Consider the following 14428-nt stretch of genomic DNA (forward strand, 5'->3'; position numbering starts at 1 on the left):
TAATAGCAGTTTTACACACAAACAGAGCATTCTCTGAGCTAAACGCTGTTAGTCATCCTAAACAGGCTACGGAAGCCAAAATGCCCTCACTCTTATAAACAGGAAAGAAGTGGGTTTGCCACATCAGAGCTGGCTCTATAATACTTTTCCCTGGTGAGAAGCTGTATCATGGACACATACATTCCCAAGAGCAATTCATTCCAAAGAGCAAATTTACATCTAAGTGGCTTCTGGTAGCTTGAGACTCTACACTACTCACAGCAATTTTAAAAAGAATGATTCAAAGGGGGCATGAGGGCTGAAAAAGAACCTCAGGCTGCAATTACCTTCATCATCTGGGAAGCATGTGTTGGATTTATATCGTCTAAACGGAAGGAGGGACATAGGTCTTTTCTATTTTGTCCCCTACTAAATATACCTCCAGTCCTAACAAGGTAGTATGAATGGCTGTTTATAGCTGGAGAGTTCATTAATGCCGCAAGCTCAGTGTTTACATAAAGACTTTGTTCAGAAACTCTGTGCCCAATGAGACTTTCTTAAAAGCTGCTGGAATGTTTCAAAAGATGGCAAACACTAGCAAAGGGATTTTCATACATAAATCACAAATACAGCATTAACAGGATCCCAGTATAAACAAGTCTGGTCCGTCCAGTCCCTTCAATGGGCGCCTTGTTGGCTCTAAAATAACACTGGCCTCTTTGGGGAACTCCAGTGGTAACGTTAATTCTCGCTATACAAAGTTTTTACAGATGATATTTCCGCACAAGTCAAATACAGCCCATGGACATTTCCTCTCCCCACTGTGAATAACTAGAAGAGAAATTTAAGCCCTTAAAGGCAAAATCAAATGGTCATTCATTTCTTAGGAAACAGAGGAACTTCATACTGAACCCGCGCCAATTCTTCCTATATTCCTGTCTGTTCCGCTTCTCACAGAGCATCACAGGCATAGTGGAGTGAAGCTGGTGAATGCTGGGAGTTCTTTGCTTCCTAATGTAAGTGATTTGCCAAATGGAACATGGTGTCTTCCAAGCATGGGCTGAGCAACAAATGAGGTGAGCTAAGAGTCGACTGCCCACATTCTGAGCACGTAAGGAAAGACAATGGTGGAGGTTTAGGGTGTACAATTCCTAAGAACACACATGCGCAACGGCTAACATATGCTGAGAACTTGACGCATATTATCTCATTCCATTCTCACAGCCTCAGCATAGAAGGGCTCAGGAAACAGTGAGTCCTACTGCTCCAGTTCAGGCACCTCATTTAGACTAATGACCAAGGGGCAGCGGGGGTGCTCACACCAGCCCCAGGACTGCTCTCCAGAAACGCAGGCTAGAAAGGCTGGCTCTCCAGGGCTGCTTTCCACCTGCGCAGGTTAAAAATGGGGCTTGCAGCCAGCCGCAGTGGCTCATGCCTGTAATCCCAGCACTTTAGGAGGCCAAGACAGACAAATCACCTGAGATCAGGAGTTCAAGACCAGCCTGACCAACATGGAGAAACCCCGTCTCTACTAAAAATACACAATTATCCGGGCATGGTGGTGCATGCCTGTGATCCCAGCTACTTGGAAGGCTGAGGCAGGAGAATTGCTTGAACCCAGGAGACAGAGGTTGCCGTGAGCTGAGATCACGCCATTGCACTCCAGACTGGACAACAAGAGCGAAACTTGGTCTCAACAAAAAAAAAAGAGGGGGGCTTGCACTGCTCCAAGCCTCCTGCAGGAGGTGCACTGACAGCAAAACCCTGGCATCTGCATTTTCACTAAGCTCAGCAGGCAAGTCTTGGGCACTAGGAAGTTTGAGACCCATTTTCCTAAACATTATTCATATCAATGAACGTCAAATACTGCAAGGATGCTTCTTTTCTAGAAAAGCAGAACCTTAGTAGCAACCCACAAGCAATCCCCTAGCTTCCTGGGACCTGCTACCGTGACTAACACTTCTTTCAGGCAAAGATACATTAGAGATAGAGAGATACAGACAGAAACAGATTTTTTTTTTCCCCACTTGAAACTGATCAAGAGACAAAAGTTAACCAACAAACTTCAGGACACCTCTGAAAGCCCTGAACTCCACGTAGATTGCTCCCAGGGACCCCTCCCTACATTTTCAGCACTCGACAGGGAGCTATAAATATTCCACTTAAATGGTCATAAGCCCAAACAAGTGCTTAAGCCTTTCCTTTTCATCTGCCTTCTGATACTCTTATAATTTCTACTTAAAAAAAGAAAGAAAGAAAAGCAACAGGTCTTCTTTCCCAGAGAGCCAGCCATAGGGTTTTTATAGCAAGGAAAGGATTGGGTTCTCTGGAAAAGTAAACAGAACATTCCTTCTTTTCAAGTACATGGCTGCCTTCTAGCAATGCCAAGGGAACATGAAATTTAGGGAGAGGCAGCCTCTCAAATGGCCACTGCGAAGAATAATTCAAAGTTGTATTAAAAACTGTTTTTCAAAGTCATTTACATTTTTGATTTCTGTAAATCTTAACTTTTTTAGTTTAAAAATGGGATTACTGTTTTCTAATTCATTGTAAAAGCAAATCAAGGTAATTTTTAACAAACCAAGAAGCTGCAAAGGAGAAGGAGGAGGAGGAGAAGCACATTTTCAGAATTCCTGCCAAGGAAGACGCTGGGCTGGATGTGCCACAGAGAGGAATTTCCCCAAACTCACAGGGTCCACAGGGTCAGGGGAGAAACATTATCCTCTGGATGAGAAAAGCGAGGCTCAGCGTCTTCATTCGGGCTCCCCCAAAAGCAGAATCTGAGCTGAGGACTTGGATACAGAAGTTTATTTGGAAGGTAACCCCGAGATGCCCAAGGGAGAGATTGGGGACAGTGAGGCAGGAAGGGCAGGAAGCCCATGGGAGGTGTGAAAGCGAGGCTGCTGCGTGCTGCTGGGGCTCACTCCAGGGCCCCTCTGCAGAGCCATGTGGACTGCACCTCAGAAACGTTTCCACCAGGGAAAAGAGGCTGGGGTGGCATCCACCAAAGCCCAGAACCCCCTGGGTGAGTCGAAAAACCCATACACGCAGGCCCAGGACCTGAACCCAGGTCTGACTCAAAACCTCCATGCCTGTCACCATGCCACCTCTCAGAGTTTCCGCAAATACAGGCTTCTCTTGTCATTGAGATGTTGCATATGAATGAGAGACCTGATCTTTTTCACTTTGATCTTTCAATTTCTCACCTATCCACCCTTATTTTCTTCTCCCCTCAACCTTCAAAATGGAAGGCTTCCTTCTGAGATGTGGGCCCACAGGCATTTAACTTCCTTCACAAGCAACACAACTACCTCAACAAGGAAAAGAAAATACCTTTGCAGCGTTCGGGGATGGAGTCCGCTGGGGCTGTTTTTCCAGCACAAACAACATCACTATGGAACAGCCACCTGGAGCTTAGGAGAGGGGAGGGATGGGAAAGCCCAGGGCAGAGGCGGGTGGGGCGCTGCCTAGGAGACTCACACCCCACAGAGCAGCCTTGCCGGGAAACCAGGAAAGGGCTAGGCGAAGAACCTGCAAGTTTCCATCAGGAGGACCTGATGTGAACAAGCACCGTGCCTGCCTGGTTAAGCTCTCTGTCCACACTGACATAGGTTATAAAGGATTAGACAGTCAGAATGGCTAAGACGAATAACAGAATAGCTGTTTAACCGATCCAGGACTGACTCTTTATTCTGTTTCCTTAAAAAAAAAAAAAAAAAAAAAAAAACCTGGTTGAGCCTTACTGTTTAAAAAAAAATTAAAAGAAAAGAAAAACAGCCGAGTGCTGTGGCTCACACCTGTAATCCCAGCACTTTGGGAGGCTGAGGTGAGTGGATTGCTCGAGGATGGGAGTTCGAGATCAGCCTGGCCGACATGGTGAAACCCCGTCTCTACTAAAAATACAAAAATTAGCCGGGTGTAGTGATGTGTTCCTATGGTCCCAGCTACTTGGGAGGCTGCGGCAGGGGAATCACTTGAAACTGGGAGGTGGAGGTTGCAGTGAGCCATGATCGTGCCACTGCACTCCAGCCTGGGTGACAGTGAGACTCTGTCTCCAAAAATAAAGTAAATGTGCCCCTTTCTCTGCTTTCTATAGGAATTCATTTTCTCAAGTACCAAAAGTATTATAGCCTCAGTGATAGTTTCTTATTATGATAAAATACATAGAGACATAACACAGGTAGTGAATGTATCCCTCAAGAGTAATGAATCCAACAAATGGACACATGTATGTATTATATGGAATACTCAGGCCCATAACAGCAGCCCAGGGTAGCTGAATGATGGCCCTAATATACCCAAGTCATTAATAAGTTCCATCATAATTTTTGTTTTATGACATTCACTTTTATATGCCAATAGTCCATTAAATGGCATTTTAAATTAGAGGACAGCCCCAAGAGAAGAGGAGAAAGCATGAGATACCTTATTGAATCACAAATCTTCCCATCTGATTTTTTAATTTCAAAAATGACCTAATAAACTTCCTTTATAATTAAATCAATCCTAACAACTTCTCTTTGGTGTTTTTCATTCATTTTTGGTAACCATGCAGAGATTCCAATTGAAAATCCATTATCATCGTAATTAAGTATAAAAATTGCTCTGTGCTCTCCCAGGAAAAAGACCCCACACTCGGTCTCCTGTGGAGCTTGACCCAGGCTCTCCAGAGGTAGAAAGCGAAACTACCAGTTTTCAGTACCTGCCAGAGCCCCTAACGTATTTGATTCAGTGCATGAAATACACATGAATGATAAGCTCAGAAATTCAGACCTTCAAGTGATTTTCTCATATGGAAGTCTTACCATGAGAAAAATATATTGGCACACAGTTTTTCACTTTTAGGCTTTGACAAAGCTTTAAAATTCATGACCTACATTAAAAGTTTGCTGTTTACTGGACAGGTACGATGGCTTATGCCTGTAATCCCAGCACTCTGGGAGGCCGAGGTGGGTGTATCACCTGAGGTCAGGAGTTTGAGATCGGTCTGGACAACCTGGTGAAACCCCAAGTCTACTAAAAACACAAAAATTAGCCAGGCATGGTGGTACACGCCTATAATCTCAGCTACTCAGGAGGCTGAGGCACGAGAATGGCTTGAACTGGGAGACGGAGGTTGCACTGAGCCTAGATCATGCCATTGCACTCAGCCTGGGTGACAGAGTGAGACTCTGTCTCAAAAAAAAAAAAATCAATTTTTAAAAAGACAGTTTGCTGTTTACTAAGAAAGCAGTACTTAACAAAATATATAAGGGACTGAAATGCATGGGCTGTTCTCAGAGCCAACAGATTACTGCCTTAAATTCAACTAAATAAGAAAAATTCAACTTTGGCATTTATGCAGGCTTTTATCTGCCTTCAATCACAGAGCAACTATGAGACCAAACATTGTGGGTGATTTTTAAAGAGTCCGTGATTTTTTTTAAATGTTATTTTGTGCAAAAATAATTATTTTCTGTTTTCATGAAAGCGCTGTAATTACTAAAATGCATATATTTTGATAAAATCTACTCCGGTTGGCATCTGTGTTCTTCTAATAAATTAGAAGACATTCTTTGAACGGCTTAAATAATCTGAGTTTGCAAGCAAAATTACAGCCTAAAAATATTGGCTGTTGATACCAGCAGTTAAGAAGGAAGACAGAACAAAGCCTTACCATTGGCTGAATTCTTTTTAAAGTTATCCAAGAATTCCTCCAGCAGTTGGGACTGGTTAGGAGGGGGTAGCAGACTCTTCTGGTCCCTGGAGAACAAGTCACTGTCTGACCAGGATGTACAGAGGGTTGCTTTTGTGTCTGGAGGCCGGGCAATCAGAGTGAGTCCGACGCTCTTCTCAGAAAACAGGGCCTCCATCTGCTTAAGGTCAAGATCAGACACAGCTTCCCCATTTAAGGTCATGATCTCATTGCCCTTCCTCAGCCCTGAGAAAAAGGAAGGGGAAACAGAAAAAAGACAGAGGGATTACTGAGAGAAATACTTTAAGATGAAAGAAGGCCGCAAATTCAAACCGGGTACTCTTAGGGACTGTTTTGTTTGTTGCTTTCTTCAAAGAAAGTACCAGGGCCGCACAGTGGCAGGCGCCCGTAGTCTCCGCTAATCAGGAGACAGAGATGGGAAGATCACTTGACCCAGGAGTTTAAGACCAGCCTGGGGTAATACAGTGAGACTTCATCTTTTACATTAGAAAAACAAAAAAGAATTAAAGGGCCAAAATGTATAGTATTTAGATGCCACTAAGAGCAAAAGCAATGTTAGTTCTCTCACAGTTACTATTAGAATAAATCGTTTGAAAGAGAAGCAACTTGAGAGATTGTGTTTTCTAGTATCCCGATGCTAAATCTGTTCCATCGGTGTCTGCCTGTCTGTCTCACACTCTCTTCCTTCTCCCCTCTGTCTGTCTTCATACATGTATACACTTTCTGTCTTTTAAACACACACACGAATGCTCTCTATATACAGGCATATGCATTTTCTGTCTTTTGTCTCTCTCCATCCTTCTTTTATGGAGGCAGGAGTCTCACTATATCTCCCAGGCTGGTCTTGGACTCCCGGGCTCAAGCAATCCTTCCATCCTCCCGCCTCAGCCTCCTGAGCAGCTGGGTTTATGGGAGTGAGCTGCTGCGTTTGGTCGCATTTCCAATTAAACTCTTATATTTACTTTCTTGAAAGTTCCAGGAGAAACCTTTTCCTGATCAAACTTGAAGAAGAAACATTCACTAGCCAGACCACATTTTCCATAGTTTCAAATGAAGAGGGAACAGAGGCACAGGGTGCCACACGAACCTTCCCCATACGCCAGGCCATCGGGGAGGACGTCGCTTACAAATATCCGGCTGAGATGCTGATGCTCGTCCACCTGCGCCATAACTGCAAACCCTGGGAATGAAAAGAAAAGGGAAAAACAAGTCTCAGCCCACCACGCTCAACTTCCCCAACCACATCAGCAGTATTTCCTTGAAAATCTTTTCTGGTAAGGACAGTGTGTTGAGAAAGTCTAAATTACAACTATTTTGAAAGGACAAAAATATCTTGCAGGGGCAGAACAAGAAAAATGGCAGACCAGAGGCTTAAGAAATATAAGGACATAACTTTTATTTAAAAGGTGAGACCATGAACCCACGTGTTTAACAGCATTATTCACAATAGTCAAGAGGTAGAAATAACCCAATTGTCTGTCAATGGACAGATGGTTAAGCGAGACGTGATCTATGTGTACAGGGGAATATCATCCAGTCTTAAAAAGGAAAAAACATCCTGATCTATGCTACAATTTGGGTGAACTCTGAGGAGAATATGCTGAGTCAAATAACCCAGTCACAAATAGCCAACACAGTGTGATAGTATTCATATGAGTAGCTAGGGCAGTCAAATTCAGAGAGGTAGAAAGTATTAACAGAATGGTGGTGCCCAGGGCTGGGGGAAGGACAATATGAGGAGTTGGTGTTTAATGGGTAAGGAGTTCAGTTTTACAAGGTGAAAAGATTTCTAGCGAGATGATGGGGATGGTAGCACAACACTGTGAATGTACTTAATGCCACAAAACTGTATATTTAAAAGTGGTAAAGACGATAAACTTTATGTTATATGTCTATTACCACAATTAAAAATTTAGAGGCTGGGCATGGTGGCTCACGCCTGTAGTCCCAACACTTTGGCAGGCCGAGGTGGGTGGATCACGAGGTCAGGAGCTCAAGACCAGCCTGACCAACATGATGGAACCCCTCTCTACTAAAAATATAAAAATTAGCTGGGTGTGGTGCTGGGCGCCTGTAATTCCAGCTACTCGGGAGGCTGAGGCAGGAGAATCGCTTGAACCCAGAAGGCAGAGGTTGTAGTGAGCTGAGATTGCACCACTGTACTCCAGCCTAGGCACCATAGCAACACTCTGTCTCAAAAAAAAAAAAAAAAATTAGGAACAAATTTAACAGCAAAGAATGCTTTTACTGAAATATATGAAATTCAGTTCAATACAACAAATAAGTGTTGAGAAACAGCTATGTTTGGGGTCAAGCAATTTAAGAAGGTGAAAAAATGCCTGGATGAATATAGTGCTTGCCCTGAATACATAAGATCACATGCAAATCCTAGGGGGACCTTCCCTCTTCTGAATGCACCATTCCTAAACTCAGTGTCCTCCTCTGTGATGCCACAGTGAGGAACACACGTTTCCACGCCTTGGTCCCCTAATACAGAGAGTTCTTTGAGGACAGCAAGAATGTCCTGATCCCCAGGTCTCCTCCGTGCCCCCAGCAGAGCCTGGCAGATTATGGTCTCACCAGAGAGTATCTTTGCAAGGGTCTTCATTCAGTCATTCCAATACAAAGATGAACACAAATGGCAATCACAAAAAGCACAGTGAAGGCCAAAAGGAGGAGAAAAAAGGCCAAGAGGGCCTGAAAGGAAAAACCAACATGACATGGGGGCCAGGCATGGTGGCTCACGTTTGTAATCCCAGCACTTTGGGAGGCCGACGTGGGCAGATCACTTGAGTCCAGGAGTTCAAGAGCAGCCTGGCCAACATGGTGAAACCCTATCTCTATTAAAAACACAAAAATTAGCCAGGCATAGTGGCAGGCACCTATAATCCCAGCTACTTGGGAGGCTGAGGCAGGGAGAATCGCTTGAACCCAGGAGGCAGAGGTTGCAGTGAGCCGAGAGTGCACCACTGCACTCCAGCCTGGGCGACAGAGCAGGACTCTGCCTCAAAAACAATAAAAATAAAAATAAACATAGGGGTCAGAAAAGATTACACAAATTTTTTTAAAATGAAGGCAGCCTAAAAAGGACATTTTAACATATTATAAACTTACTTATTATTAGTTTGAATCATTTCAAGGAAAATAATCACATTGTATCAATATATTTAACAAGGTATAAAATAGTGTTTCTATGGAGGTATTTACCAATCATTACCTAATCATTGAGTGTTTCTAGGGAGGTATTTACCAATCAGTATCTAATCAAAGAGAAATGTAGGAAATGATGCTGTGAAGTGACCTCGGATGCACCGACCCGTAACTGTTAAACTCAGGGCAGAAAGAAACAAGCAAAGCAAAGCAATCAGAGATGGCTTCTTCAGGAAAGTCAGACCTTGACTTAGTTCCTGAAGGACAGTAGGATTCATGTCATCAGAGAGGAGGGATGGGGGAAGAAAGAAGGGAGCATTACAGGTGGGACGAGCAAACTAAGAACAAAGACACTAGAGATGAAAGCAACTGTCACATGAATCAGGAGTTGATCTTAGAGCAGCATCAGCACACAGGACATTCGATGGGTTATTACATCTAGACTCTCAAACTCCCATCAATTTTATATTCATTCCATTTCAGTACTTGGCATTTCCCTGTAATACTGATACCTATCTGTGTAGCCTGCTGATATCAATAAATAGAAATGAAGGCAGAGAAAGGAAGTTCAGAAACTATTGTCATATATGCAGAAAATGTGAATGTAAGGGGAAAAAAATTAAGTCTAAAGATACTGGGGCAAACTAGACAAGGACGAACAACACAACTCCCAGGCAAGGGCACTCCTAACACTTACCAAAGTCAGACACACTCCCAGTCTTCGTGAGCTGCACATCGTAAACATTCAGTGGAAAGACTTCTATTTCATCATAAACCTACAGAAGGTAAGAACAACAAAATCAGAGGATTTCATGTTATGATACCTTCAAAAGTTACTTTGACACTAGTTTTCATAATAAAACAAGAAAGCCATTAAGATACTCTTTCCATAGAGACTGTTTCCAAACTAGATGCCAAATTAAATAGAATTTTCCCCAAAAATGACATTTTTCAAAATCAAAAGGCCATGGATATGGTTTGATTTCCCTTCCGAAAGCTGACGCACACTTACCTGTTCTTGCATGTATTCATAGGGCGCAGGGATGCAGTACTCAACACTGTCATCCACTAATTTTCGAAGCTGCAGGCAGTAATGGCTGGGTTCCAACTGCCTCATCTATAAAGAAAAAGTTATTCAGATTTTAAATGCTCTTTCTAAATCCATCGTTAGTTAGCAGGCTTATTAAAAATCAAAGTAGAAATTTCTAAAAGAAAACTGCATTTAAAAGATTTCTAAAAGAAATCTCTAAAAGAAAACTGAATTTAAACCTATATAAGCGCTTAAATTTAAATACTCATATGCAGGCCCGGCGTGGTGGCTCATGCCTGTAATCCCAGCACTTTGGGAAGCCAAGGCAGGTGGATCACTTGAGGTAAGGAGTTTGAGACCAGGCTAGCCAATACAGCAAAGCATCGACTATAGTAAAAATATAAAAATTAGCCAGGCGTGGTGGCACACACCTGTAATCCCAGCTACTCGGGAGGCTGAGGCAGGAGAACCGCTTGAACCCAGGAGGCGGAGGTTAGAGTGAGCTGAGATCGCACCACTGCACTCCAGCCTGGGCAACAGAGCAAGACTCCATCTCAAATAAATAGAGAAATTACTTGTATGCAGAAAAGTAAAGGGGGACTATTATATACAGAAAAGTAAAGGGGGACTATTATTCAGAAGGTTTTCTCTGAATGACATTGCTTATCATTAAAGGCAAGAGATGCATTTTAAGAGACGACAGCAGAACATATCTGATAGCAGAATCAATCTTACCAGCTCAGCAAATGTCATCTCTTTAGTTAGGTTGAGCCCAACCTTGTTTCTCATTATCAAAGTACAGAAATTTGTAAAATGTGAACAAATCTACTGAATTCATAATTAAGAATGTCCTTCTCCAAAAGCTTTTCGAAGAAACAAAATGTGTACAGACACACTCATCTTTTCCCTCTCTTTCTCTCTTACGCACATTTTCAACAGTGAGAAATTTATCTCAGGCCTATGCTCTAACTGGGTCAAATTTACCCACTACTTCTGATCCCCTCTGTCACCTAGAAAATTATCCCTTAATAGATGATATCATTGGTATAGAATTGTTGGTTTTCTGAATAAAAATGTTATATATATAGGAGCAAAAGGAAATTAAGTTCATAAGGATATAAACTACATGTAAATGTCCAGTATCCTAATGTTTCAAGTCAAAGTGAAAAAGGGGAACTAAGATTAAACATTTTTCACATTTATTACGTGCACATGATTAAGCGTTACCAAACTATATGCCTTTTTCATCATTTCAACATATTTGATTGTATTTTTCTCTGAAAACTCAAACTATTTAAGCTCTACTACGCCACCTGGTGGTCTAAAAGCCTCTGCTGTGATGTTGCTGAGTATCTTCTCTCTCAGAGGGCTCTAAGATTTTACACAAACTTCCTTTTCAAATCCGGAATGAAACCCAGTTTGAAAAATGAATAAAACATCATCTTATATTAATCTCCATGAAGCAACTGTGAATTATATCAAGTTTCACATTTAATCTAGAGAAATCTGGTAAAACTATTTAGGATTAAATTAAACAACCTCAAAGTCTATGCCACCTTCTTATAAAACACCATCTCTAAGTAACTTAAATAGCAACGAATTTCACAATTATTCTAGATATCAAAGTATACACAGTTCGGATTATCTCAGGTTCTTCATGGAGGTGTGACCTAATAACTCATTCTTCTAAAGAGATCAAGGAATAGAATGCTAATTAATCAATATGCTGATAAACACATTAATTAATAAATATGCTTTGGGGAGGCCGAGGTGGGTTGACCATGAGCTCAGGAGATCGAGACCATCCTGGCCATGGTAAAGCCCCGTCTCTACTAAAATACAAAAAATCAGCCAAGTGTGGTGGTGCGCGCCTGTAGTCCCAGTACTCAGGCGGCTGAGGCAGGGGAATTGCTTGAACCCAAGAGATGGAGGTTACAGTGAGCTGAGATCGTGCCACTGCACCCCAGCCTGGCAACAGAGCAAGACTCCATCTCAAAAATTAAATAAATAAATAAATTTGCTAATACGTTCCCTGGCATGGAAAGTGGGCCCTTGAACACCACACGAATTTAGAAGGCATAAGATTGCAACATTAATGATTATTTTTATTCAGAAGTGTATTTCTGTAGAAAAATCCATTACCTTGCATGCCAGAGTCAAAATATCTTCTACTCTGTGCTCTGGCTTGATCCCTACAGTAACTCCATGATTATCCTGAAAGTGAACGTAGGTCTGGAGTTCCCATGCGTTGTCTCGGGGAATGCCGTCTACTGTTGAACCATATATATGCAGAAGTTCGTCCACCTGTTTGTAGACGCCAAAAGAAAATGCAGAAAATTTAATTAACAAATGAAGGAAACCACCGGAAAAAAATGTCCTGTTCCTTTACGGAGTATTTAGAGTAAACGCTCACACTCTTCACATCACTGGCTTCTCACAACCCTCTGAGGCCAACGTTTCCTCATTCATTTTCTGCAGATTAAACAGCAGCCAAGGGAAGCGGAGTGAAAGTCGGTGACTCTCTGTCCTGTGTTTTTTCCACTGGGTCAACTGGCTGCTTATGCCAAGTTAGAACACCATAATCTGGCCAGGAACGGTGGCTCACGCCTGTAATCTCAGCACTTTGGGAGACTGTGGCGGGCAGATCACCTGAGGTCAGGAGTTTGAGATCAGCCTCCTGGCCAACATGGTGAAACCCCATCTCTACTAAAAATACAAAAATTAGCTGAGCATGGTGACATTCCCCTGTAGTCCCAGCTACTCGGGAGGCTGAGGCAGGAGAACTGCTTGAACCTGGGAGGTGGAGGTTGCAGTGAGCCAAGATCACACTACTATACTCCAGCCTGGGCAACAGAGTAAGAGCCTGTCTCAAAACAAACCAACCAACCACCACAATTCATGTCAGGGCTGCTGAGTATCCACACTTACTGCTTCGGAATCATGGTTGAGAAGGGCCACTGTGAAATGTGCATGTAAGCCATAATCCCTCTCTGACCTCCCACTGAATTCCAGACACTTGTCCACAGCCACTACACCTGCCTGCCATGCTGACCTTGAACCGTACCTAATCCAAGCACGAGCCTTCTCTTCTAAGCCTACCTGGTTTTTTGTCTTTGTTTCTTCTTTTTAATTTTAGCCTGACTCATCACTGACAGAAATCTAATTGTTCCTTAAAATTAACCCGTAGTCCTGGAAAACCTTTTCTCTATCCTTCAGCTATCTCATACATAGACACTGCTGGAAAACCATCTTAAAACCTACCATCTTCAGGTAGCCTTTCCCAAAAACAGTTTACCAAACTATATTGTCACAACAATTTGCTGACTTCATGCTAATCTGTCCTTTTGTAATTCATGACAAAAATTGCATACATTTCTTAAGCAATGCAGGTATGTTTCTCTCTGGCTAGGTTCTTACATTCACACAGTAACAAAGAAAAGATTTAGGGCTTTGAAATCAAAAGCCACAGATTCTACCAGCAAAGTGTGGCCTAGGACAAAATATTTATCTTGCTACAACTCAGCTCCTATTTTGTAAAAGAGGACATCATTAATGTAATATTGAAAATTTGTTAAGTTTTGTGAGCAAAAGAGGTCATTTACGTGAAACACCTTACATACCAGAAAATGTCACCTCTAGATACAATACTATCACATTATTATGTATCATTCATCATACCTTAAAGTTATCATTAATGAGCGATTGTACTTTGAATCCCATGCATTTTTAAATACAAAGGAAAAGATCCTCCTACGTAGGATTTAAAAACTAGAAGAGACATCATAAAGAAATTTCAAAGAACAAAGCAAGGGAAAAATCCGTCTCTCTGTATCATCTTTCTGAAAACATGGTGCTCAACTTTGAAGTGACATTTCTGGATCTGTCATGGATCTGCTGCTTTCAGCACATTTTTCTGGAAGAAGGATCACAGCCAGAACGAACATCCCCACACGTGTCAACGCCAAAGGAAAAGACAGGAGCAGATGCATGGAGCCAGGGACGCCAGGAACCAGCCCGGACACTCTCTCCTAAAGGGTCTTGTCTTACAGAGGCACATGTTTTTTCTCTGGTTCATTCTCTCAGGTACTTCTTTTCATCTGGGCAGTGATTCAACCACGTGCTTAGCCTTGAAGGTGCAGGCCCCACCTCTCAAATCAGGCTTGTTGAGAAGCAAACTAAAACCCAGCAGAGGTCACTGTGGAGTAAGAAAATTCACAAAGAACAAGGCAGGAAGTCACAGGCTCCCACTGAGGGTGGCAGAGCAATTTACTGCTGCACTTTTGGAGATCAGGAAAAACATAATTGTCGATAAACAGGTAGGGGAGGGACATGAGCAGTACAAATTCACACTGTGCCTTCACACCCTTTTGTTCCCACTGTTACAATCAGAGAAAGACTGTATCACTGGCCAGGTGCAGTGGCCCATGCCTGTAATCCCAGCAGTTTGGGAGGCTGAGGTGGGTGGATCACCTGAGGTCAGGAGTTCAAGACCAGCCTGGCCAACATGGTAAAACCCCACTTCTACTAAAATTAGCTGGGTATGGTGGCACGCGCCTATAGCCCCAGCTACTCGG

At 42.6% G+C, this 14428-nt stretch overlaps 1 protein-coding gene across 5 annotated transcripts in view; it reads right to left on the reverse strand.

The window, feature by feature from the left end:
* The window catches only part of TIAM2 (TIAM Rac1 associated GEF 2), a 310343-nt gene that overhangs the window by 70886 nt on the left and 225029 nt on the right, over window positions 1-14428 (reverse strand). For 3 of the 5 annotated variants that reach the window (XM_064360523.1, XM_064360524.1, XM_064360525.1), the window contains 5 exons: window positions 11997-12158; window positions 9837-9941; window positions 9522-9600; window positions 6762-6854; window positions 5636-5899 (listed from right to left, as the gene is read on the reverse strand). In XM_064360523.1, coding sequence (XP_064216593.1) covers window positions 5636-5899; window positions 6762-6854; window positions 9522-9600; window positions 9837-9941; window positions 11997-12158 — 703 coding nt within the window. Of the gene's footprint in view, window positions 1-3185; window positions 3204-3312; window positions 3369-5635; window positions 5900-6761; window positions 6855-9521; window positions 9601-9836; window positions 9942-11996; window positions 12159-14428 lie in introns of those variants that run through there. The other 2 variants (XM_012451841.3, XM_064360526.1) reach the window with 2 other exon arrangements.

The sequence above is a fragment of the Aotus nancymaae genome, unplaced genomic scaffold (assembly GCF_030222135.1).
Source record: "Aotus nancymaae isolate 86718 unplaced genomic scaffold, 86718_ANA_hifiasm-v0.15.2.pri h1tg000040l, whole genome shotgun sequence".
Classification (NCBI taxonomy): Eukaryota; Metazoa; Chordata; class Mammalia; order Primates; family Aotidae; genus Aotus; species Aotus nancymaae.